Raw genomic sequence first — 26,623 nt, 5'->3', positions numbered from 1 at the left:
TTACTAAAAAACATTTAGAACATATTTCTCAAAGGTTCATATCAACTGGATCAAATTATTGTCATTGGGGACATTTTGTTCTACTGTATAGAATAGAAAATAAAATTTAAATGGGTGGTATAAATTACCAGTAGTTAACACTAAATTAATAAGCTATACCCCTGATGAAAAATATATATATATTTATATATTTTTGTGTGTATATATATATATATATTTCTTCCCTGAATCAGGGATTTTTAGGGAGAAGATATCTAAGAAAAGATTTATACCAACTTTTTTTTTAATACAAAAAAGGTTTTTCCAACAAAACTCATGACGTCAGTTCCAATGCTCCATTCCTCCTTAAGGACTTAGTAAGCCTAGTTCTTCCGGTGTTGTCTCAAAGTCAGCAATAAAGGGACTGGGGTCCAATTTTATTTCATTTTCTGTAGAAACTGGTGTAAGCCACACTGATTTCCTAAAGAAAAAAGACAGGAGCAGATATTGTTGGCATACTTGGCACCTGGTCTCCCTGAGTCTATACTTGGGTCCAAGTTATTAAGTTATTTTTACCCCTGTGGCCATTTTCAGTATAGTGATTTAAGGATGTGGCACAGTGCCCAGACCCTCTGCAGAACAGGTGATTTGAAATGCTTGCTTTAGTCAAGTACGAAAATGCCCAGGAAAATGGATTCAGACAAGTAGATCCTAAGAATAGTAAGTAAAAGCTGCCAGAGTTTAATCTGAACTAGTGTAGTAGTGGCACAGGGTGTGTGTGTGTGTGTGTGTGTGTGTGTGTGTGTGTGTGTGTGTGTATAGCAGTAAAAAAGTATGCTGTAACACCAGTAAGCTAACTGTCTATCTTTTTTGGCCTAGTTTTCATTTTTCCCAAAGGAAGATGAGCTGCAAACAACACAAAAATCACTGTTGAAGCAGAAATGCCGGTGTTATCATTAGTGATCATGTAGCCTATGGAGAAGCAATAGCTCCAGAGCATTATTTCACAACATTTCATATTACTCTAAGCATTGGCTAATATATAGGAATGAAAATGTGTGTGTGTGTATGTGTATTTCTCTACAGAATCAAATGTTAGTGTCAGCTACTTCCCAGAGTGTCACTAAGCTCCTCAGCCTTACACATGCCTTATGGAAATAAGTTAAAAGAGTATCAAGAGGATGTAACAATATGAGTGTATATAATGTCACTGAGCTGTACACTTGAAAATGGTTAAAATGATAAATTTCAGCTTACATATATTTTACAACAATAAAAAAATAAAATACCAGGGGTGCCTGGGTGGCTCAGTCTTTTGAGCGTCCGACTCTTGATTTTAGCTCGGGTCTTGACTCAGGGTTGTGAGTTCAAGCCCTGAACTGGGCTCCACATTGGGCATGGAGCCTGCTTAAAAAAATTCTCCCTGCAAAAAATACTGCACATTTGCTCTGAGTTCTACCTTCTTTTTTTATGTCAACTATTTTCACACATTAAACAAGGATAAAATTTTTTCCAAGATTTGTAACTGATAACAATCAATGTAAATATTACAGTGACAAGATTTGTAACTTGTGACATTCAACGTAAATATTAAAGTGTTTCACCACATACCATTTTACTTGGACTCAAAGTTCATGTGGGGTCCCTTTGAGATTCAATGTCTCAGCTCCACAGAACTGCAAGCAAAATGCTTTTAATGATTAGGTTGATAAACCTTTCCTTTCATGTATTCCATGAGTTAGTATTAAAATGAAGAACTTATATTCCCTTCTATTAACATGGAATTAAACCATGAGGTGTATTAAAGTATTAGGAAGGAGGAGACACTGAAAAATAGTATCAGGCTTGATTCTTCCATTTATTAAGGCGACTGAGTAATGAGTCTTCTTTGTGGTTCAGTTGTTGCAAAATAACCTCATTATACTAGAATGTATATAAAAAATAAAAGTATTAAGTATTTTTAGGGAGGCTATTTTCACATTTGGACGTATGGTTATGGGTGAATCAAGTCTAAAGTTCGTGTTTCTGCAGAAGTATCTTAAGTAAATGGGAAGCAGATACATCTCAAAGAAGGCTGGTCTATTGGACTCACCTAGAGGCAGAACACTCCAAAGGGATCTTCTGAGGGTCACAATGCAGATTCCGAGGGTTAAAGTACATCTCAGTTTGGAAAAGGAGAGTATCCTCCGAAACAACCTAAGGGAGCAGAAAGGTTAAATAGAAGATACTTCTAGTAACAGGGGAGGCATACACACATTTGAGTAAGAAGTAGAAAACATTTACAATCTCAAAGTTGGCTACTGTCACAATGGTCTGACAACCCGCTGGGACAGAGAGAAGTATTATCTGTAAGAGCGTATTTAAAGTGCCTGGGGGGATGGGGCACCTGGGTGGCTCAGTGGGTTAAGCCGCTGCCTTCGGCTCAGGTCATGATCTCAGGGTCCTAGGATCGAGTCCCGCATCGGGCTCTCTGCTCAGCAGGGAGCCTGCTTCCTTCTCTCTCTCTCTCTCTGCCTGCCTCTCAGTGTACTTGTAATTTCTCTCTGTCAAATAAATAAATAAAATATTTTAAAAAAAATAAAAAATAAATAAAGTGCCTGGGGGGAAAAAAATCTTAATAGAACATAGGAGCAAACCTAAACTGCCAATGAGAGCCATCTTTATGACTCATTAATGGAAAGATTTCCAACAGTTCTCTCAAAAAGGAGGATTTGGAGGTCAAATAACAGAGTGGTTTAAAGTATAAGCTTTGAAGGGTAATCGTCCTGGTTTGGTGTCTATACTACCATTAACCAGCTTTGCACCCTGGAAACATTATAAAAGCGCCTTCTAAAGCTTCATTCCATTCTCTCATTTCTAATAGAGCCAACACCTTATTTGTAGGTGACTATTACAGTTAGTCACTGGACAAAATATCTCTGTAGTATGAATATAACCTGTTCAAATAAGGGAATCTATGAAAAGATAATATTCCAGGATAATAATACAGTTGAAGATTTATGCCTAGAAGAAAACATGAGAGACTTTATCCCAGTAAAAATCTATTTGCTGTATAGACACACATCCTCAAAGCACAGGCAACTCAAATGACCCAATGAATAGGATATACCTTTCTAGGAACTGTGACCTTCCCATTAGGAGCACCAAAAGGAATTTAAGATTGTCTGCTAAGCTTTAGTAAAATACAAGCATAGCCTAGGGACAACTTAAAATCGGTTTCCTTAACCAGTCTGGAATTGCATGTCCTCAGGTCCTACGCACACAGACGTCCCAATGTCTAGTGAATGATAAGTAAGGAACTGTGTTTTTGTCACCCATAAATTATGATAATTAGAAGCAAAATTTGCTCTTTAAAACAAAACAAGAAAGACAATAATTTTAGTACCAGGTATAAAGATCTAAAAAACTATTTAGAAGTTATTTTTATAAATAATCACGAGTCTCACCTTTATCCTGATCCCACAGTCATATACAGGGTATATAAAATCATATGCATATGTTTGTATCCGAGTCACAGGGCAACCTGATCCCAGATATAATTCATCAGCAAATATATACAGATTGCTGCTGTACCCACATGGGCTAACTGAAATCATCAACCAGTCCATAGAACAACTTACTTTCACTGCGGAAAGAATCATAAGAGAAAATATCAGATATGTATTTATCTCAGGAAAGAATTCGAAGATTATTCAGCTATGCCCTCTGTGATTAACTAACAGGTATTTCTTTCTCTGACATAATCAAGGCTTAAAGAACAACATATAAAAGTTTTCACATCACCGTTAGTTTCCAAAATATCTGCATCATTATATCCTCAACTAATTAGACTTCAGTTATTTCACAGGGAAGAACATCGACCCATAAGAATAAGAAAATGACCATCTTCTAGTCCTGTGCCTCCTCTTAAAAAAATTAGATGCCAAAGAGGGGGGTCTACCTAGGGCTAAACATAGGGACAGAAGTAAAATGCAATGCATTTGAGTAGAAGAGACATATTCCCAGGAATGCTTGTTGGAGAGGAAGAAGAAAAAGAGCGGAAGAGTACGACCCGTGTCCGGAGAAACCAGAACCAGAGACAAACAGAGCCATAGAGGAAAGACTCTGAAGAGAGAAAGTCCACTGAAGAGCGAAAAATCAGTCCTTTAAGAATAATCACTATTTCTAATGGATTCATGTATCCTGTGGAAGTAAAAGTGTGCTGGATTCTGACCAAATATGCCAGATGGACATTAACCACAGTTTCTCACATGACACTGAGCAAGCCCTTCATGTGTCAGAGGGACTAATTGCCTAATATCTTCTTTCCTATAGGATTGGTGCTCACTTACATGTCCATTATAAATTAATAATAAAAAGCCAGAATTCACAAAGAAAAGAGTAGCTAGAGGTTCAAACCTTGACTAGGAAAGCTCCTAAAAGAGTAATAGAAGACCTTGGAATGCATCCAGGATATTTTTAAACGCTTTTAAGATCTAAATCTTCCCAGCATGAAAAAACATTCCTATGTCAGAAGCAAGAGATTCCAACATTATTTAAGCCTGTAAGTTCTTGGTCTTTACAGATAAATCATCAGGAAAGTAAGAAAATTCAGGGAGATGTTTTGAGGGGGAAAAGTAGCATTGGAGAAGGCAGGTGATCTACATCAGTGATAGTAAGCTCCAAATGGCTCCATGTGTTTGAAATATTATCCTAGCGTTTGGATTATTATCCATGTGTTTGAAATATTATCCTATTATCCTAAGATCCTTCCCAAAGGAAGAAGAGAGTTCCAACAGTTGATTAAAGATGGATTTGATAGGTAAGTAGACATGGACATACAGGCAAGGGAGCCTCTGGCTTCATTTTTTTTTTTTTTCATACTATATTAGGGTCATTTCAGTCTGACATCATGAGGTCATGTCTCAAGTGACTGAGAAATTATTTGAGGGAAAGCCTGAGGAGCACAGGTAGCTGCTACACAAATTGGATGAAACAGAATCTTCCTTGAACCCCAGGATCATGGATCACAACCAAGTATCAATGCCCTCCTACCCTGACCCCAGATGGCCCTGATGCCCTGTTCTCCCCAACCCCAGATGGTCCCAATGCCTTGAGTCCCCCTCTACAGATGGTCCCAGTGCTCTGCTCTGCCCCCTCCACTGCAGATGGCCTCAGTATATAGACTCCAGTCTTCTTTGCCCAAAAGCATTTCTCTTCTATCTAATTGTAAGGTCCGATCTCTTTGAGAGAAGCGTCCCTGCAAGGAAAGTGACCATAACCCTTCCAAGGAAGTGTTCTCCAGAGCTGGCCATTTACCACAGATACTCTCAGTGCAAGGCCAAGTCAAGGCAGCAAGGAGCGTCCAGACCCCTAAAGCCACAGAGAACTTCATCTGAGCAGACCCCCAGCCAGCACTTCTCAGGAAACAGGAAGAGGGGCCGGCCTTAAGTGAGTATGTGTGGCATCCCACTCTCAGCTGCCTTCATTTTTCTACTGATTTAGAGAGCCCCCTGGGGCACTCTCACAGTGTCAACCAGCTGAAATCTACAATTCTCCAGACTCCCCAAACACTGAATCTCCGGGAAGCATATCAGGCAAAAAGTGCTGTTTGATGAGGGTGTCTGCCTGAGGCCTGCTGAGATGGCCTGGGAGGCTGGCATGGCCCACAACACTTCCAATAAATGCTAAATTGTAGGAACCTGTTTCTGCCAGGTGATTTTTTTTTTTCAGGTGTCCTTCTAATAAGCAGAATAGCCTAAATCATATATATGTGAAATCAAAAGATATTTCTTTCTTTTTTTTCTCCAGGTTTGTCTGGAAGAAATCAGCAGCAGAGATACCCAAGTGACAAGTCCACATGCTGTTTTTCTGTCTTTCATTTTCTTTTTTTTTACTTTCTCCTGATCCTAACATTTCTATGATCTAAAATTCATAAGCTTTACATTTATCTTTTAAATCATTCCAGGGCTGCCTCGGTGGCTCAGTCGGTTAAGTATCTCCCTTCTACTCAGGTCATGATCTCAGGGTCCTGGGTTGGAGCCTTGGGCTCCCTGCTCAGCATGGAGTCTGCTTCTCCCTCTGCCCTTCCTCCTGCTTATGTTTTTTCTCTCTCTCTATCTCTCAAATAAATAAATGAAATCTTTTTAAAAAGTAATCTTAAATGATTCCAATGCAAGCGTCTAGTATTGTTCCAGAAGGCGTCAGAGTCCACTGGTGAAGAGCTTAACCTCTGGAATCATAGATCAGTTTCTCTACTCTCTGTTTACTCAAGTTTGGGAAAGTCAAACAAGTTAAGGCTCACATTCACACTCTGTAAAAAGGAGGTATAATAATATTATTTCCCTTGTAAGTTTATTGTGAGTATTAAAAGGGATAACAAATGTAAGCAGTCTAGCCAAAGTTAATAGTGTACAAGAAATACATATAAAAACAAAGAAGGGAGTTGGGGGAAATTGGAAGGGGAGGTGAACCATGAGAGACTATGGACTCTGAAAAACAATCTGAGGGTTTTGAAGGGGTGGGGCGTGGGAGGTTGGGGTACTAGGTGGTGGGTATTATAAAGGGCACGAATTGCATGGAGCACTGGGTGTGGTGAAAAATAATGAATATTGTTATGCTGAAAATAAAAAATAAATTAAAAAAAAAAAAAAAAAACAAAGTAGAGGGGCCTGGGTGACTCAGTCTCGAGCATCCTAGTCTCAATTTTGGCTCAGGTTGTGAGATTGAGCCTGGCTCAGTTCTTGAGAACTAAGATTCTTTCTCCTTCCCTCTTCCCCTTCCCCTCCAGCTCCATACACATGCTCTCTCTCTCTCAAAACACACACACACACACACACACAAAACTAACATAAATAGTGTACAAAAGTACATATGTTCGCCTCAAACTTAAGCACAGTGAGTTCAGGTTTTATACAGTTTCCCAAGGAAACATTACAGGCCGGAAGAGAGTGGGATGATCTATTCAAAGTGCTGAAAGACAAAAACTGAAGATTTGCTGTATTTGTTACTCCCAAATGACTTCTCAAATTATTATGCTGAATTATAATTTTTAAAGATGCTGGATTGAATACCATAGTGTTCCAATACCATAGATTTCTATTTTTTTATTTTTTTATAAACATATAATGTATTTGTATCCCCAGGGGTACAGAATCACCAGGTTTACACACTTCACAGCACTCACCATAGCACATACCCTCCCCAATGTCTATAACCCCACCCTCCTTTCCCTCCCCCCTCCCCCCAGCAACCCTCAGTTTGTTTCTTGAGATTAAGAGTCACTGATGGTTTGTCTCCCTCCTGATCCCGTCTTGTTTCATTTATTCTTCTCCTACCCCCCAAGCCTCCCATGTTGCATCTCCACTTCCTCATATCAGGGAGATCATATGATAGTTGTCTTTCTCCAATTGACTTATTTCACTAAGCATGATATCCTCTAGTTCCATCCACATGGTCGCAAATGGCAAGATTTCATTTCTTTTGATGACTGCATAATATTCCACCTATATATACCACATCTTCTTTATCCATTCATCTGTTGATGGACATCTAGGTTCTTTCCATAGTTTGGCTATTTGTAGACATTGCTGCTATAAACATTCAGGTGCACGTGCCCCTTCGGATCACTACATTTGTATCTTTAGGGTAAATACCCAGTGGTGCCATTGCTGGGTCATAGTGTAGTTCTATTTTCAACTTTTTGAGGAACCTCCATGCTGTTTTCCAGAGTGGTTGCACCAGCTTGCATTCCCACCAACAGTGTAGGAGGGCTCCCCTTTCTCCACATCCTCACCAGCATCTGTCATTTCCTGACTTGTTAATTTTAGCCATTCTGACTGGTGTGAGGTGATTCCTCATTGTGGTTTTGATTTGTATTTCCCTGATGCCAAGTGATATGGAGCACTTTTTCATGTGTCTATTGGCCATCTGGATGTCTTCTTTGCAGAAATGTCTGTTCATGTCCTCTGCCCATTTCTTGATTGGATTATTTGTTTTTTGGGTGTTGAGTTTGCTAAGTTCTTTAAAGATTTTGGACACTAGCCCTTTATCTGATATGTCGCTTGCAAATATCATTCTGTCAGTTATCTTTTGGTTTTGTTAACTGTTTCCTTTGCTGGGCAAAAGCTTTTGATCTGAATCTATCAAAATCCTAGAGGAGAACATAGGCAGTAACCTCTTCGACATCAGCCACAGCAACTTCTTTCAAGACATGTCTCCAAAGGCAAAGGAAACAAAAGCGAAAATGAGCTGTTGGGACTTCATCAAGATAAAAAGCTTCTGCACAGCAAAAGAAGCAGTCAACAAAACCAAAAGGCAACCCATGGAATGGGAGAAGATATTCCTAAATGACACTACAGACAAAGGGCTGATATCCAAGATCTATTAAGAACTCCTCAAACTCAACACTGAAAAAACAAATACACGTCAAAAAATGGGCAGAAGGCATGAACAGACATGTCTCCAAAGAAGACATACAAATGGCTAACAGACACATGAATTTGTTCCATAAACAATATTTTTCTATACATTTATATTCATACATGGGACAACAGCTTTGGAATCTGCTATTATAGCCAGTTACTATGAATTGAGAAGATATATGACACCTTTTTTTTTAAGAGTTTAAGATTGTTTATGAAATGTGAGAATTTTCCTTTGTTTACAGTTAGAAAAATTTGCTTGAATATATCCTATTCCAACACCATTTTACTGATAGATATGTGATGAGTTCTAAGTTCTCTGTCTCTTTAGATTTCTGTCTTTTGAACAGCTACCAACATTTTACATAAAAAGTGATCACTGAAACCTCAAAAAAAGAATTTTTAATTTCCTCTATATTAATTTATGTTCTTATTTATCATAGTTTCTTTTTTTTTTTTGTAAAACTTGAGTTCCATTTAATTTATTTGTTTCTTTTTTTCTATGCAGTTACTTCTCTAGCAAGGTGGAAGTTCCTATATATTTAATTCTTTGGAAGTTTTATTTTTATTTTTTTTAAAGTTTACAAGATCACCTCTGTGTCTGGGTCTCCAAAACCATCCCCTGTTTTGATGATTTGCTAGGAGGACTTGATAATCATGGCATAGCATGGTCATATCACACCATGACTTAGTACAGCAAAAGGATATAGAGCGAAGGAAAGGTGCATGATCCAGAGTCCAAATGAAAACAGGTGCAAGCTTCCAAGGGTTCTCTCCCAGTGGAGGCACACGAGATGTGCTTAATTCCTCCTGCAGTGAGTTGTGGTGACATGTGAAATGTTATCTACAAACTCAGCATTCAGGGTGTTTATCAAGGGCCAATCACATCACCATCCACTGCCTAGCACATACCAAAATTTAACACTCTGGAAGGAAAACAAGTGTTGAACACATAATTTGCACAAATAATTGAGGCAAAAGGAGCCTCTGTCATCAAAGTGGCAGGAACTCACCCCAAATCCAAAATTCCTAAGACATGAGCCAGGAAGAAGTTTGTGAAACATAGTGGGAATTAATAGGAATTAATTAATTAATTAAGAATTAATTACCTAACCAGAGGTTGTATGGCATATGTGCTGGAAGGCTGGTTTGTACAAACACATCCTGAATACCCTTGTTAATCACTATATTAAGAAAGTAGAGATTCCTGTCTTCCCTCTATATTCAATCGAGCAGAATGTGCAGAAATTCATGTTCAGTATTCAAGGTCAGGGACTCCCAGCATGGCCAAACCAGAACATCTCCCTTGTAAGGAAGTGCTCAGATGGCAGGATGTGACCTCCTTGGAAGGCTGGCCCTTCGAGGATGGGAAAGCCTACAAAGAGTTGCTAGGCTAAGTTGCTACACAGATCCCAGCAGCAGATCCTTTGTCCAGTCCACCACTCCTGGAACCTTGAATGTAAGTTCATCCAGTAAACCTATGTCTTGGTCTCTGTTTTCAGATCTTATCTTCACCCTCACCTGATCATCACGCACCTCTGGCTTAGAGTCTGCAGGAGGGATTGGGGTTGGAAGGGAGGTGCAGCACAGAATCATGGTGATGATGGATAGAATAAACAAAAAATGCAGTGGAACAAAGAAGAATGAACCTGACATTTGTTAGCTGTTAGCAGGTTATTGATCAGCAGTGTTAGGCTTAAAATTAAAAATGCTGGTTATTTTACCAGCAAAAGATGGGTTTCTCAGGAATAGCAGAACAAGAAAGAATACAGAACTATAGGCAAGTCTGGAAAACAAAGGAGAGGAACACTCTTTCATAGACGAAGAGGGGCAGTTGGGCAGGCTGCTATAAAACAAGACCTTTGGAGCAACCTGGGATCTCTGAGTATAGTGAGTTTTCATTAGCTGAGTTGTGATTGTCTCACTGGCAGGACTGTTGCTGGGGGAAGCCAAACGTCTTTCTGACCCCTGCTGGGGACAGTAATGCCTAGTAGCCAAAGTATCTAATGCAAGGTTGCAAGGTCTCTCTCTTCCTGTTGGGTTCCCAATTGACAAGGAGTGGTAGGGCGTGAGACTGCCCCCTACCCCCGCTCCTTCTGAAGCTCCCAACTCCATTTTAATGAGAGTTCCTTGCATGAATTTTCATACCAGGTTATTAAAAAACAAATCCCCAAAGTCAACAGCTATATTAATATGTTAAAAAAAAATCACCTCCACGGCTCGAAATTATCACCCTCCAAAATTCCCTGTTTCTCTTACAATAATTAAGACTATAAATCAACACAGAAAGCACGAGGAGCCCTCCTAACATGCCAGAAACCTTCCTTGCTTCAGATCTCAAACCAAGGTACGACAGGAAAAAGAAATCAAGGAGGTGAGCCTCTTCAAGTGTTTGTAAATCTCTTGCCTTTCAGCTGTGGGTGGTGACCTAGCATTCTAGAAAGTACCCTCAGCACAGCTTTGGCTTTTTCTTCTTATAGCTGAAGTTTTTATAATTCTATTTTTTAAATTATATTTATTAACATATAATGTATTATTTGCCCCAGGGGTACAGGTCTGTGAATCATCAGGCTTACACACTTCACAGCACTCACCATAGCACATACCCTCCCCAATGTCCATAAGCCAGCCGCCCTATCCCTATCGTCCACCCCACAGCAACCTTCAGTTTGTTTTGAGAGATGAAGAGTGTCTTATGGTTTGTCTCCCTCCCAATCCCATCTTGTAGTTTTTATAATTCTAAGTAAGAAAAAAAGTCAGGAGGGAGAATGTGAGAAGTGATTCTAGACTATAGCCCCACACACCAGTTGTGTCTTCCCCAAACACACGGATGTGTCTGAGACTGTGTCTCACCTAATATTTGATACATTTGATTGGACTGTTAAAGTAGGGCTTTGCAAGATGCTTTGAGGGATCCTTCTGGGTGATACAGAAATATCCCTTATGAATTCATTGAAAATACTGCATTTTGTATTTACTCTGGATTCTCATGTAAAGAATCCAATGTCCCTGCCTCCCAGCCAATGATTCAGACCCACTAAACTGGGACAAGATGTGCTAATCTGTACTTGTAACCAGCTCCAGGAGATTCCGACAAACTCACAGAATCGTGGTCTAAGTTTGGAAAAACACTGCTTTCTGATTTAATTTTCCTCGACCAAAAGGCGTCTTATGAATGTACATTCTTGCGGGGGGGGGGGGCTGAAAAAAGGTACTCACAGAGCACTTTTGTCCAATTAAAACTAGTGCAAAATCTTGAGACAAAGGGATTGTGGATAGGGATAACCTGGTTCTGTTATTTTGGCAAAAACCATCCTTTAAGAAGCTCCATCTCAGAAGTAAAAGCTTAATAAATTAACCATTAGAAATTATATATGTGTCCTATGGATTGCCTCAGCTTCTAAAGGCAGGATAGGGACGCCTGGGTGGCTCAGTCGGTTAAGCTGCTGCCTTCAGCTCAGGTCATGATTCCAGAGTCCAGGGATTGAGTCCCACATCAGGCTACTTCCTCTCAGGGAGCCTGCTTCTCTCTCTTCCTCTACCTACTTGTGCGTGCTTTCTCTCTCTGATGAATAAATAAAATCTTTAAAAAAATAAATAAATAAAGGCAGGATAATTGTTGGTAAGCATTATCAAATGTAGCTATAGGAATCTCCAGGATTATGAATTGATATAACAAAGGACACCAAAACAGTACACCTGTCATCATAAGAAACCTCAAGGCTATGTCCGTTCTACAAAATATTTTTACTGTATTTTAAGTTCTTTAAAATCAACAGGAATTTATTTTAGGTGTCTATTGCTTAAATTAAATTTGGGCATGAGAGCCTTACAGCAGATTAAATATGTAATTCCTATTTGTGAATTATATTTCAATATAGTGGGGAAAATCCTTCTCTTTTAAAACTTGGAGGGGGAAAGGATCTGAATTTTAACAACGTCCCTAGCTGACGGGCATGCATTTTGAAGTTTGAGAAGCAACGGAACAGTGAATGGGTAAGAGCATCAGACTGGAATTTGAATCCTGAATGTGCCCCTTACTAGCTCTATAATCTTGGGCTGGTTATTTAACTCCAGACTCTGAGTTCCTCATCCGTAACATGGTGACAATAACGGCTCTGAGGGTGGTGTGAGGATTAGATAAGATTATGCTCCATATCTGGCACACTGTACGCACTCCAAAAATGGTAGCTAAACATGTACAACTCTTGTCATTGTCCTAGTTGGAAGCTTTTTTTCCCCCCCACATGGACCACTGTGATAACTTCTTGCTTGTTTTTGTAGACTTAGCCTATCCCCATTCATCCCATCACATACTCCAGGGCCAGCTCGTTCCACTAGCAAAGATCTGATTGTGATACTGCTCTCCTCCAAAAGCTTCAGGCCATCTCATTGCATCTATGTGCCCCTCACTGCAGTCGTAAGCCAAAATTCTTTGCATGAAATCCACAGCCTGCTACTCTATGAGCCCAGCCCAGAGAGAATGATATGGTAGATTGAAGGAACCCTTGAGTTGGGAGCTTCAAATTTTTGCCCTTGTTTTAACAAAAATGAGCTGTTTGACTATGTGTACTCTCTTCAGGCTCCAATTTCCTAATGGATACAATTAAATAATTTGGTTAATAGTTTTACCAAGGTCTTTTACACCTAGCAATGGATGAGGCTAGAAATTAAACCTATTCTATGGACACACCAGGAATAATTTAATAAAGTGGCATAATACAAAGCCAACATACAAAAATCAGTGACATTTCCATATACTAGCAAGCCATCTGGAAAGAAAATCAAGAATAATCTCATTTCCAATACCAATTAACAGAATAAAATAGAAATTCCTTGTCATATCCAAGGTTATGAAAACTTACCACTATGTTTTTTTTGAAGGATTTTATAATTTTAGCTCCCACATTTAGGTCTTTGTTACATGTGGAGTTAAATTTTATGTATGAGGAGTAGTAGGATTCCAGCTTCATTCTTATACATATAGACATCCTGTTGCCCAGCACCATTTGCCAAGAGATTATTCTTTCTTCATTTAGTGATCTTGGCATCCTTGCTGCAAATCAGTTGATCACAGATGTAGTGGATTTATTTTTGGATTCTCAATTCTATTCCATTCATCTATGTTTATCCCTATGCCAGTAACATAGTTTTGATTATTATACCTTTGTAATGTGTTTTGAAATTGGGACGTGTATATCATCTCAGTTTATTCTTTCTCAGGATTGTTTCGCCTATTTGGGATTTCCATATGAGTTTTAGGATCAGTTTCCCCATTTCTCTTTTTTAAAAATGCCACTGAGATCCTAATAAGGATTGTATTCGATCTATAGATTGCTTGGGAGCGGGGGGAGTATTGTCTTCTCAATAATATAAATTTTCCAATCCATGAACACAGAACTTACTTGGTCTTTAGTTTCTTTCAGCAGTGTTTTGTAGTTTTGAGTTGGTTTCCTTATCTACTCCTACACCAATATCACACTATCTTGCTGATAATCAATTTACAGTTTGTCTTGATATTAGGTATAGTAAGTCCCACATATACTCTGAGAGTGCTTTGACTATATTTATTTGGTCAATTGCCTGCCCATAATTTCTTGAAATTTGCACTTCTATATATTTTTCTGTATTTTACTTATGCTTTTAAACAAATTTTTAAGTGTACAGTATGGGGTGGTTAACTATAAGCATGTTTTACAAGAAATCTCTAGAACTTTTTCATCTACTATTTCTTTATTTTCAAAAACTGCTTTCCAAGTTTAAGTTTAAAAGAGAAAATCTGATGTGGGGGTGCCAGCCTGGCTCAGTCGCTTGGGCATTTGACTCTTGACCTCAGCTCAGGTCTTGATCATGGGCTTGTAAGTTCAAGGCCTTGTGTTGGGCTCATGCTGGGACTGTGGAGCCTACTTTTAAAAAAGTGTGATTTGACCTGTATTGGAATGAATCTATAATGCATGGCTTTAGTTCATGAACATAATATCTCATCTTTTTTTTAGCTCTTTTTAGGTCTAAGCAGGAAGCTTGATAATTTTCTTTTTGGAGTCCTTGCATATTTTTTTCAGGTTTATTCATAAGTATTTGATATTTTCATGCTATTGGAATTATATTATTTTTTTTTACCTGTGCTGGTATACTAAATTTTAGTTGCTTTCCATATAATACTCTAATAATTTATCTATAGATTCTTGGTATTTTTCACATATGAAACTATTCACCTGGGGACAATGGCAGTTTTCTTTTTACTTGATAGCTATTTTATCTTTCATTCCTTAATGCTACCATGTACTCTACCCAGAACCTCCAACAAAGAGTGACAAAAGTGGTCATAGTGGGTACCTTCACCTGATTCTTGATCTCAGAAGAAAAGTTACCATATTTCATTACAAAATGTGATATTTCATATAGGATATTTGAGTCAAACTTTATCAAATTAAAGGTCTTAAATTTATTAAAGTTCTTTAATTTGATATATGTGGTCAAATTTAATAAAATTAATAAATTTAATCAAACTAAAGTTTTTCTCCTTAATCACCTATAGTTGATTGATTCTACCAAATATTTTTACTCATCTATTGAGATGACTATATCATCCATTAATCTGCTATTGTGGTAAAACACATGGATAATTTTCTAGAACATCAAGTCTAGATTTCATTATTGATGCAAACTCAATTAGCAGTGTCTTTATTTGTGTAATTCTGGACTTGGTTTTTTTCTTTTTTCTTTTTTTTTTTTTAAATTTTTTATTTTTTATAAACATATATTTTTATCCCCAGGGGTACAGGTCTGTGAATCACCAGGTTTACACACTTCACAGCACTCACCAAATCACATACCCTCCCCAATGTCCATAATCCCACCCCCTTCTCCCAAAACCCCTCCCCCCAGCAACCCTCAGTTTGTTTTGTGAGATTAAGAATGGACTTGGTTTTTTTCTAACTTTTTTAAGAATTTTTATACTTGTGTAATATCAGCAAGTGATGACCTATTATTTTCTCTTTTTATTACCCTTTTCAGGTTTTCTTCCAAGATTATTTTAGTTTCATAAAATGAGGTGGAAGTTATTACCAATTTATCAATTCTCTCAAATAATTTATTCAAGATTGAATTATTTTCTTCTTAAACGTTTAGTAGAAAAATATTAGCCCATATTAGGTTCTTGGTAGACACTGAGCACATGGCCCATGGCTGTAAAATAATCTTAGGACCAGAAGTCCCAATCATGTTATGCATCTGAACAGAGGCCCCAAGTTACCGAGTTCGGGTGGCTCAGAAATCCTCTGTAGTGACAAAGAAATGGTATATACAGGTCTTCCAACTTGAAAATATCTCAGAAATGCCTCTCTGTCTCCCAGACATATCATTCTTAGAGCCATTGACTCTACCAGCCTAATGAGGACCCAGATAAAGAGACCTCCTAGATGATGCATGGGCCTGGTTCACGGATGGCTCCTCCTAGTTACCTTCTATAAGGATGCACAGGAGAGAGGCTACATTCTAACCTAAAAGGGACCTCTCCCTTACCTGCTCTGGTAAAGAACATGTAGCACAATGGGCAGAGCCTCCTGCAATATGGCTATCAGGGCCACCCCAGCCAATGAGACTTGCTGTATTTTCACCAACTAATGGGCTGTGGCTAATGGCCTGGTTGCTTGGTCAGCTCAGTAGCAAGGCTCAGACTGGTGTATAAAATAAGCCCTCCTCTAGGGATGAGATAGTCAGATAAAAATGAACTCTGTTGCTAGTAAGCTTTTTGTTATCCATGTGGATACTCACTAAAAGGTCTCTACATTAGCAAAGGGGAACACAATCAATAAGTAAATGCAGAGACCAAATTATTCTCTATCTCAGAGCAAGTAGATGTGCAACCAAGTGACTCCTGGATCCACAAGAGGGTGGCTTATGAAAATTCAGACACCATCGTGGACTGGATCCACATGCATGGAAGGCCACTCTCATAGAAGTTGCCAGAAGGACATGGAAAAGCAGTTCTGCCTGCAAGACTCCAACCAAAGCTAAAAATACTGTTCAGGGACAAACGCCTGCAGCCAATGGCCAGGATGTTCTTAACAAATAGACCCTGCTGGGCCTCTAGTCCCACCCAGAGCATCTGGCTGGATCCTGACTACATTGACGCTTTCTCCACATTTGGCCTAATCATCCCTATACATTGCACTGACTTTGGCCACACTCTCCAGGCCCTGTGAGTCATTTGTTTGCTATTTATTTCCCCAAGCATATTGCATCTGATCACGGATGCAGTCCAAATTTGTAGTCTAAGCTACACATCAATGGACCCAGGAACAGAGCATCTGATGGGTTCTCCATATTCCATATGACTCCTAAGGCCCAGGGATGGTTGAGCATTTGAACCGGCAGCGTACAAACAGGCTAAAGTGGCTGATGGGAAGACACAAGATAAGTCTCTGCTACAATCTCAGGTAAGTAGTGTGGGGTCTTGATACAGCAATTCCCCAAAAGGGTAGTATTCATTTGTACTACATGTTTGACTAGGCTACTCATCTCCTTCCTTCAACTGTGAACCACTCTTTACAATCTTTTACACGTCGGTCTGGCGTGTGGAGGGTGGGGAGCGCACAAGGCACTTCCATCTCTTCTAATCCTTTCCCGAAAATTCAAATCAGTGGCAGATCAGGATGCCAATTAAACAACAGTGGGCAAGGAGACACTACCTTATTTCCCATTTATCCTCCTGGTACAGATCATGCATTTTTGCCTACAAGGACCTCAAAAAATAGTGGCCATCAGTTGAAGGTCTGAAGTTCCATATTTTTGTTAATATAGCCCTGCCACTTTGCCTTTGTATCCCCATAATCTGGGTATCAATATAGTAAATAGAAATCTCTATTAAGCCACAAAAGTATCCAACCCAGATAATTTGCGTTCACCACTCTGGGTGTGGGATCAAGAGCATTATCCTTGACTGTGGTACAGGATAAACTATCTTTTTCAGTCAATGGGGAGGAATTCCCTCAATGGATAGGACATGACCTCCTTTGGGTCTGAGAACATGGCTTCAGGGATGAGAGGGGGCAGGGATCTAACCTGTCTTCTTTCTCCTGCAGGGTAGGCCATGTGACTCTTGCCTTGCTGATGTCAATAGTATGCCAGTCTTGGGAAGCTGCTACAGCCCTGAATTTGATAAACTATTAGATATACAACCTACCCTTCAATCCCACAAATATACATCCAATTGTTATACCACTGAATACCACAAACAGACATTTCTCTAACCATGGATGTTTTTGGTACCAAAAGTCTCCCAACCTTATTAATCTGGACCTATTTCTGTAGCTGGAACCTAACATCACAGGAGAAAAATGCTTTCCTAAAAGTCAACTCAATCATGTCAAAATGGGATACCTTGAGAAAGGAATACAGCTCAGAACACTTTGAGAAAGGAATGCGGGAGCCACTATAAGGGCTGTTTTGACCATGACTCTTGCTTTTTGCTGTAAATATTAAATAGATCATACACACTGTTTGATTTGAACATTGTCCTCTGGGTTTTTTCCATACCTGTGGGAGAGATTCAGCAATATGTATTATTCTGATATTTCCCCCATACAACAGCTTTCTTTGTAGAAAATATATTTCTAAAGCTATTTTGTAAGATTTTTCTTTATTGTATATATGAACCATGTCCTCTTTATCCATTCATCTGTTGAAAGGCATCTCGGCTCCTTCCACAGTTTGGTCATTGTGAGCTTTGCTGTTATGAACATTGGGGTATATGTGGTCCTTTTTTTCACTATATCTGTATCTTTGGGGTAAATACCCAGTAGTGCAATTGCTGGGTTATAGGGTAGCTCTATTTTTACTTTTTCGAGGAACCTCCACGCTATTTTCCAAAGTGGCTGTACCAACTTGCATTCCCACAAGCAGTATAAGATGGTTCCCTTTCTCCACAGCCTCTCCAACATTTGTTATTTGTTGCCTTGTCAATTTTTGCCATTCTAAATGGCGTAAGGTGGTATCTCAATGGGGTTTTGATTTGAATTCCCCTGGTGGCTAGTGATATTGAACATTTTTTCATGTGTCGGTTAACCATTCATATGTCTTCTTTGGAGAAGTGTCTGTGTCTTCTGCCCATTTTTTCACTTATTTTTTGGGGGGGTGTTGAGTCTGAGAAGTTCTTTATAGGTCTTGGATACAAGACCTTTATCTGTAGTGTCATTTGTGAATATCTTCTCCCATTCTATGGGGTGCCTCTTTGTTTTGTTGATTGTTTCTTTGCTGTACAGAAGCTTTTTATCTTGATGAAGTCCCCAAAGTTCATTTTCACTTTTGTTTCCCATGCCTTAGGAGACGTGCTTTGCAAGAGGTTGTATGGCTGACTTTGAAGAGGTCACTGGCTATGTTCTCCTCTAGGATTTTGATGGATTCCTGTCACACACTGAGGTCTTTCATCCATTTAGAGTTTATCTTTGTGTGCAGTGTAAGTGAATGGTCACGTTTCATTCTTCTCCCAGCACCATTTATTGAAGGACTGTCTTTTCTCTATTGGATATTTTTTCATGCTTTGTTGAAGATTATTTGACCATTGAGTTGAGGGTCCTTATCTGGGCTCTCTATTCTGTTCCATTGGTCTATGTGTCTGTTTTTGTACCAGCACCATGCTATCTTGGTGATCACAGCTTTGTAATATAGCTTGAAATATATATAGACTATAGACTCCAGGAAACAAACTGAGGATTTTAGAGGGGAGGGGTCAGGGATGGGTTAGCCCAGTGTTAGGTATTGAGGAGGGCATGTATTGCATGGAGGACTGGGTGTTATACGCAAACAATGAATCTTGGAAACTACATCAAAAACTAATGATGTACTGTATAATGATAATATAACATAATTTTTTTTAAAAAGACTCATATCCCTCTAAATTTTTATAGCTTGAAGTAGCAGACAGTCCTTCCTGGCTTAGGCAAACAGAGGAAGAATGTGAGTGATTGACACCTTTAACCTTAAAATGACTGCCCAAACCACATCCTGACCTCTCAGCTCCTCCCAATAAATCTGGTGCCCCTCCCTGGGTTGGGGGGTCAAGATGGTAGAATAAGGGCATAAGTATGAGGAGAGTTGTAGATGGTTGGAAATGCTCACAGGAAGCTTTGATACCTTGCCTTTCCCCATAACCCATCTCATTCTACCCAACCTCCATGAGGAACCTCTACTTACTACCACTGTGACATTGGGGAAGTTACTTTATAATTCTGCGCCTCAGCCTGCCCAACTTAAAAGTGAAGATAATAGTGTGGATTTCACAGATTTGTAGTGAGGATTAAATGAGATGGTGTACATCAAGAGATTGGAACAGCTCTTGCTTACAAGTGGCTACTGTCAGCATTGCTACAGTCCATTCTCATGAATGTGTACAGAGCTGCATGTAGGATGACAAGTCTGACTACACCACCTACCCAGAAGCTCTTAGACTGAGAAATTTGTTTGTTCTAATTATATTTACGTCCATCTGACTCTTAGCCAAGACCAACTGAAAATATTAAAGGTCCTGATTCACCTACAGGGGATGGGAGTACTGTGCACGCACTACTGTGAATTTGTGAGTTGAAGAGAAAAGAGAAGCTTACTACAATCCTAGTTTTAAACAGTTTAATGTTAAATATTTTAACTGTCTCTTTTGACCCATGGGATAGGACTCCCATTAGCTTGTTTGGCATCTACTTTTTACAGATGATCTAAGGTCATACTGACTTCTCACTAATTAATAGCAAATCTGGTGGTATCTTTGGGAGGGCCTTCTTTTGCATAACATTTACAAGGTCCAGTTCTTTAATAACCCATTTTTTAAAAGGAGGACAGGATGACAACATTTCATACTGTTTCTCCCACCAGTGGAAACCACTGATGCCAAAGAGGGAAAAGTAAGGGTCAAGGGCTTGATTTCAGGTTCTGAACCTCAATCATCATGACTTACATGGATCTTAATTCCATTCCTCTCTCATTATCTGATTCTCCCTTCTGTAGGCATCCAGCTCCTATAAGAGTAACCACAGGAAATGATGAAAATAAACAAGGTGGCCTCAAGAGAAGCCCAGGAATAGCAAATACATTGGAAAAACTGTCAACATGAAAGAGAAGGTGACATCACTGAAAATACATAGGTTAATGCCATCCATGGATATTTTGTAGTGGCAAATAATAAGATTTTTACAGGGAAATTATATAAATGCCTGTGCTAATGATGTGGGAAACAGAGGCAGAAGAAAAGTTATTAAATTTCCTTACTCACTGATAAGCCCTTGAAACAGGCAGAGTGACATTCCTCTAGGGACTCAACTGCATCCACTTTAAAGCTCTGCTAAGGGCAAAAGGCATTCTTAGCCGACCACCGCCACACGCCCCCCAAAACCAGGATCCTGTGGTTCTACTTTAACATATAAAAATTCCTTTAGAAACTTCCGTTATCTCTAAACCCTCTGAGATACGTGTTGGCGATCATACCCAAGCATTTGGCCCACCGATATATATCTGAAGGGTCTCATGACTAAGGTTTTTTTAGACAGTAATAAATGACCTTTTCCCAGCAACAAATATCACCTCAAGGTCCTGGAAACCTTGCTTCCAAAATTCCTTAGAGACTGACACTAATTCTGATCCCCTCCCATCGTGCAAGTATATAATGGACCACTCCTCACAACCCCGGGGCAGCAGCTTTTCTGCCCATGGGACCTGTCCCCATACTTTACTAAACCACCATTTTGCACCAAAGATGTCTCAAGAATTCTTTCTTGGTCATTGGCTCCAGATCTCACCTCACCAATCCTCACTTATATTCTTCCAATTCAGGAAAGGCTGGTAAATGCTCTCTTACTAGAGATGTCAATCTTTCTCGTAGTCCCTTTCCCTTGTCTGTCCTGTGTGAACTGGCATATTAACCACATGACTCAGATTGTCTTTCAGGAGCCCTGGAGGATGAGGCACTAGGTGGCTCTTACCAAAATCAACATCAATAGAATATTAAATATAAATGTGTTAAAATTAATACTGAGATCATAGAATGTAGACTTTGATAATGTAGATAATCCATGAGAATGTGCACTCAGAAATATCTTATACTCAGACTCAGTCTTGAGAGTATTAAATGCCTGTCAGGGAGTACATATCCTAAATTATATGGATTTCCCTTCCCAGGTAACTAAGAAGGAAATTCTGAGTATACACTCTTATATGTATTACACACCGGGATGTTGCTCTCCCTGAACAGAAAGAGCTATAAGCTGGAGATGGTAAGCACTTTTTAAAATTTGAGATATGTGACAGATGATATTTTTAAAAAGATATGTATTACATATCTCTGAAATAGTCATGGTTAAAAGAAGCAAAAATACTTACATCCTTAGACACATATAACTCCTATATTAATTTTTTCTGGACATGACCCAGAACCTCTTTTCTTTTCCATCCTCACTGTCCCTTCCTGTGACTTGGGGAACAGTAGGCTTTTGGAGGCAAATAGTAGAGAACAGCTTTGGAGTGGATTCTGGTTCCTTCTCTCTTTGGAGAACAACTATGTTAATGCATAGTTTTGTTACTTAAGAAATCACATGGCTCATCTTTCTCCACCTGAGAATTTGGAAGGTGAATATAAACCCCTAAAGTTGTGATAAGCGAACTGCATGTTGGTAGTGGGAATACTGTAGGAGGATCCTGTGTGTTACCTTACATTTTTAAATGTTTTAGAAGCCTGTTTTTTATGGAATGGCCCTTTGTTTTTTCATGATCCCTTATTTAGAAGGGTCTGCCTCTGTTTTATTAACTTCATAAGGAATTATAAAATGTGTTCTCTTTTAATGGGTTATGTATGATTTCTTAAGTTGCAGTGCTATGGTACTTCATCATATGTAAAACCTGTTATATGCAAGCTTATGTTTTCATTGGTTGTTCAGTGCCTATAGTCAGAGGTTAATGCTGGTTATGCTGAATAATACAGTCTAGAATTTCGGCCAATCTGTTTGGAACTGGCCAGAGGAAATTGAAAAACTGCAAGAAACAAATGAAGTTAGTGTTGTGTGTTTAAAGTTGCTTATTTCAGCTCACATGACTCAGTTCCAAAGAGGAAAAGAAGAGGAAAGACAATTGTTTGTAAATGTTCTCATTTTATTAATGGCACTACTGGTGGCCAACATGGAGAGAGGTTTAGGCCTACACTACCAATGCAGGAGGTATTGGCTAGGTTGTCAACTACTAGTCCAACACCACCACCAAACCATAATTCATTGGATTTTATATAAAAATATCTGTGTCTTGAGAATTTAATTCTCTAAAACATTTTTTAGATATATGCAGTTTAAACATTAAATAAAAATAATCAGCACTAGGAACCAATACTTCTTTGACTTCTGAATCCAGAGCATTCTATCTTGGCCTAATTTCTCCCTTTGTGATGCCGAGCTTCATCCTTAACAGAAATATGCATACAATAAGGAAAGACAGAAATCAGGGGTTGGCAAACTACGGCCCATAAGTAAAATTTTATCAAACACAGCCCTGCTCATTCATTTCCTTATGCTTTTATAATGTAATAGCACACTTGAGCTGCAAAAGAAACCACAAGGCACAAAATATTTACTAGCTGGCTCTTTCTTGAAAGTGGCTGACCCTTGGTCTTCATTAAGGAAGCACTGCTAAACCAGTATTTCAAGGTATTATTTTATTTGACATTTTGGGTTTTATTACCCATGGCATCATCTAGTCTCACTTGGGATGGGGAGAAATATGCCTACATTTTTTGTAAAATAAAAGGACACTGGGTGTGCAGATTGGTCTGGGTAGCACAGACATTTTAACACTATTGTTTCCTCTAACCATGAGCATGGAAGGTTTTTCCATTTCTTTGTGTCTTCCTCAATTTCTTTCATAAGTGTTTTATAGTTTTCAACTGATGAATCACTAAACTCTACCTCTGAAACTAATAATACACTATATGTTAATTAATTGAATTGATTTTTTTTTTAAGGACACTGGGCACTCATGTTTAATTTCTGGCGGATCAATATTTAGAAAGTGTATCCATGGAAGCTGAGTCTCTGGAAGTTAAATGCATTAAATTATCAATGCATGAACTCCCTCTGGAAAGTCTTTGTGTACTTTCAAGAGTATAAATATTCCAATATGAAGACCACTGGCCTAGATGAAATCTGTTGATGGAAATAAAACCTAATGACCCACCTTAGCACAGAAATCTGAAAATAGATTCTGGAGACAGACTGATTGGATTTTCATTTTTATGGACTCTTAATATCTACATGATATTTATGTAGGCTCCCTAAACTGCCTGAATGTCAGTGTCTTTATCTGTAAAATGGAAATATAATAGTGCAACCCCACAGGCCCACTGGGAGAACTAAATGTGTTAATACAACTACATGTTTTGAGAAGTGCTTGGCACATGGTAAATTCTTAACAAATGTCAGCCACAATCATAATTGAAATTATTCCTGTTTTTTTTCTTTTCTTGCCTATTGTTTTGTCTTAGGATGTTTTGTAATTGTGACTCTCGGGAGCCAGAGCTTGTTTGATCATATGCTAGCACAGCTAACCAGCATTACTGATCTATGGACTCGTTTTATTTTTCCTTAAGTCCACGTCCTGCTCTTAAATGGCCACACTTAAAAGTATTTCAAGTTGGGATGCATGGTTGGCTCAGTTGGTTAAGCATCTGACTTTGGTTTGGGTCATGATCTCAAGGTCCTGGGACTGAGCCCCACATCTATCTGGCTCTGCTCTTGGCAGGGAATCTTCATCTCCCTCTCTCTTTTCCCCCCTCCCCCTGCTCCACTTCTCACTGTCTTTCTCTCATATAAATAAATAAAATTCTGGCATTGCTATTATTTTTTTAAAAGGTATTTAATGTATATACTTCCACACTATTTTCCCAGTGTTGTCTTACATGTATGTACAAATGTGAAAAATCTATGTTAATGTGTGTTTATAAATAGTTTGGTGCTATACATTCTACGTTTTTTCCTTGCATTGTTCATTCACCTTTCTGTGTTTGAGCTAACTCCATGTTTCTACGTGAAATCTGATCTACTCCTCTTCACTTAGATTGTGTTCTGTACTGCTCTTTCCTGCCTCACTAGGCTCCAGCAACTCTGACCTAATTTTCTCAAGCACTCCAAACATTATTTGTATGGTTTTCTATTGTTGCATAACAAATCACCACAGATTTGGTCACTTAAAGCAATACTACTTATTATGCTACAGTTCTGTACATCAGAAGTCCACACAAACTCAACTGGGTTGTCTGCTAAGGGTCCCATCAGGCCAACATCAAGATGTCAGCCAGGCTGGGCCCTTACCTGCAGGCTCTAGAGAAGAAACTGATTCCAAGTTCACTCAAATTGTTGGTTGAATTCAGTTCATTTCTTGGGGTTAAAGGCCTGAAGTCCCTGTGATCTTGCTGGCTTTCAGCCAGAGGCTTCTCAGCTCCTGAAGGCAGTCCACACTTCCTTCAGAGGGCTACCTCCATCTTAGAACAAGCAAAGAAGCTGGTTCTTCTCACACTCCCAAAGCCTGTCGATGACTTCCACCACCAGCTAGAGAAAACTCTCCCCGGTAAGAGCTCCTGTGGTTAGATTAGGCCCACTCAGATAATCTCCCTTCTGATTAACTCAAAATCAACTGAACAATCCCCCTTGCCACGGGATATAAAATAATCATAGGACTAATGTTTCCGCATAATCACAGATTCCACTCACACTAACAGAGGAGTGACGCAAGACAGTGGCATTGCCATACCTTCCCACCACATGATATTTCAACTTTTTGATCTCTCTCCTTAGCAATCTCTCCCCAATGTATGTGATGGCTCCTTCCCTCTCACTATTCAGATCTCCATTTATCACCATCTTAGAGCACTCTTCCCTAAAACAGCCCCTCATCAGTTTTCAGTCCCATTAGCTATTTTATTTTTTTAATGCTCTTATCATTGTATTGATATGCCCAAATTCTGAGACCCCCCCCCAAAGACGACCACCAGAGTACAGAGTCAAAGCCAAAGAGCAAGGGTCGTTTATTACGAGTTCAAACCCAGACCTCCGTGCACTCATTGCCGGTGATGCTAAGAGGTCTGGAGCTCAGGATCACAACACCTTTTTTTTTTTTTCAATTTATTTATTTTCAGAAAAACAATATTCATTCTTTTTTCACCACACCCAGTGTTCCATGCAATCCGTGCCCTCTATAATACCCACCACCTGGTACCCCAACCTCCCACACCCCGCCACTTCAAACCCCTCAGATTGTTTTTCAGATTGTTTTCCATAGTCTCTCATGATTCACCTCCCCTTCCAATTTCCCCCAACTCCCTTCTCCTCTCTAACACCCCTTGTCCTCCATGATATTTGTTATACTCCACAAATAAGTGAAACCATATGATAATTGACACTCTCTGCTTGACTTATTTCACTCATCATAATCTCTTCCAGTCCCATCCATGTTGCTACAAAAGTTGGGTATTCATCCTTTCTGATGGAGGCATAATACTCCATAGTATATATGGACAACATCTTCCTTATCCATTCGTCCGTTGAAGGGCATCTTGGTTCTTTCCATAGTTTGGCGAACATGGCCATTGCTGCTATAAACATTGGGGTACAGATGGCCCTTCTTTTCATGACATCTGTATCTTTGGGGTAAATACCAGGGAGTGCAATGGCAGGGTCATAGGGAAGTTCTATTTTTAATTTCTTGAGGAATCTCCACACTGTTCTCCAAAGAGGCTGCACCAACTTGCATTCCCACCAACAGTGGAAGAGGGTTCCCCTTTCTCCACATCCTCTCCAACACATGTTGTTTCCTGTTTTGTTAATTTTGGCCATTCTAACTGGTGTAAGGTAATATCACAATGTGGTTTTTTTTTTTTAAGATTTTTTTTTATTTATTTGTCAGAGAGCGAGAGAGAGAGCGCGAACACAGGCAGACAGAATGACAGGCAGAGGCAGAGGGTGAAGCAGACTCCCTGCCGAGCAAGGAGCCAGATTGGGACTCAATCCCAGGATGCTGGGATCATGACCTGAGCCGAAGGCAGCTCCTTAACCAACTGAGCCACCCAGGAGTCAATGTGGTTTTAATTTTAATCTCCCTGAGGGCTAATGATGATGAACATTTTTTCATGTGTCTGATAGCCATTTGTATGTCTTGATTGGAGAAGTGTCTGTTCATATCTTCTGCCCATTTTTTGATATGTTTGCCTGTTTCGT

At 39.2% G+C, this 26,623-nt stretch overlaps 1 protein-coding gene across 1 annotated transcript; it reads right to left on the bottom strand.

The window, feature by feature from the left end:
- Positions 1-273: 273 nt before the first annotated feature.
- On the bottom strand, positions 274-15,924 carry LOC309840410 (oocyte-secreted protein 2-like; the record flags this gene model as incomplete). Its single annotated transcript, XM_082682456.1, has 4 exons — positions 274-460; positions 2,072-2,175; positions 3,426-3,604; positions 15,906-15,924. 4 exons carry the CDS (start codon positions 15,922-15,924, stop codon positions 346-348), a joined length of 417 nt encoding a protein of 138 aa, XP_082538582.1. The 3' UTR covers positions 274-345.
- Positions 15,925-26,623: the final 10,699 nt, after the last annotated feature.

This window comes from Mustela nivalis, assembly GCF_964662115.1.
Source record: "Mustela nivalis genome assembly, chromosome: 9".
NCBI classification, from domain to species: Eukaryota; Metazoa; Chordata; class Mammalia; order Carnivora; family Mustelidae; genus Mustela; species Mustela nivalis.
The sequence above is the reverse complement of the archived record's forward strand: the minus strand, read 5'-3'. Positions and strand labels throughout refer to the sequence as shown.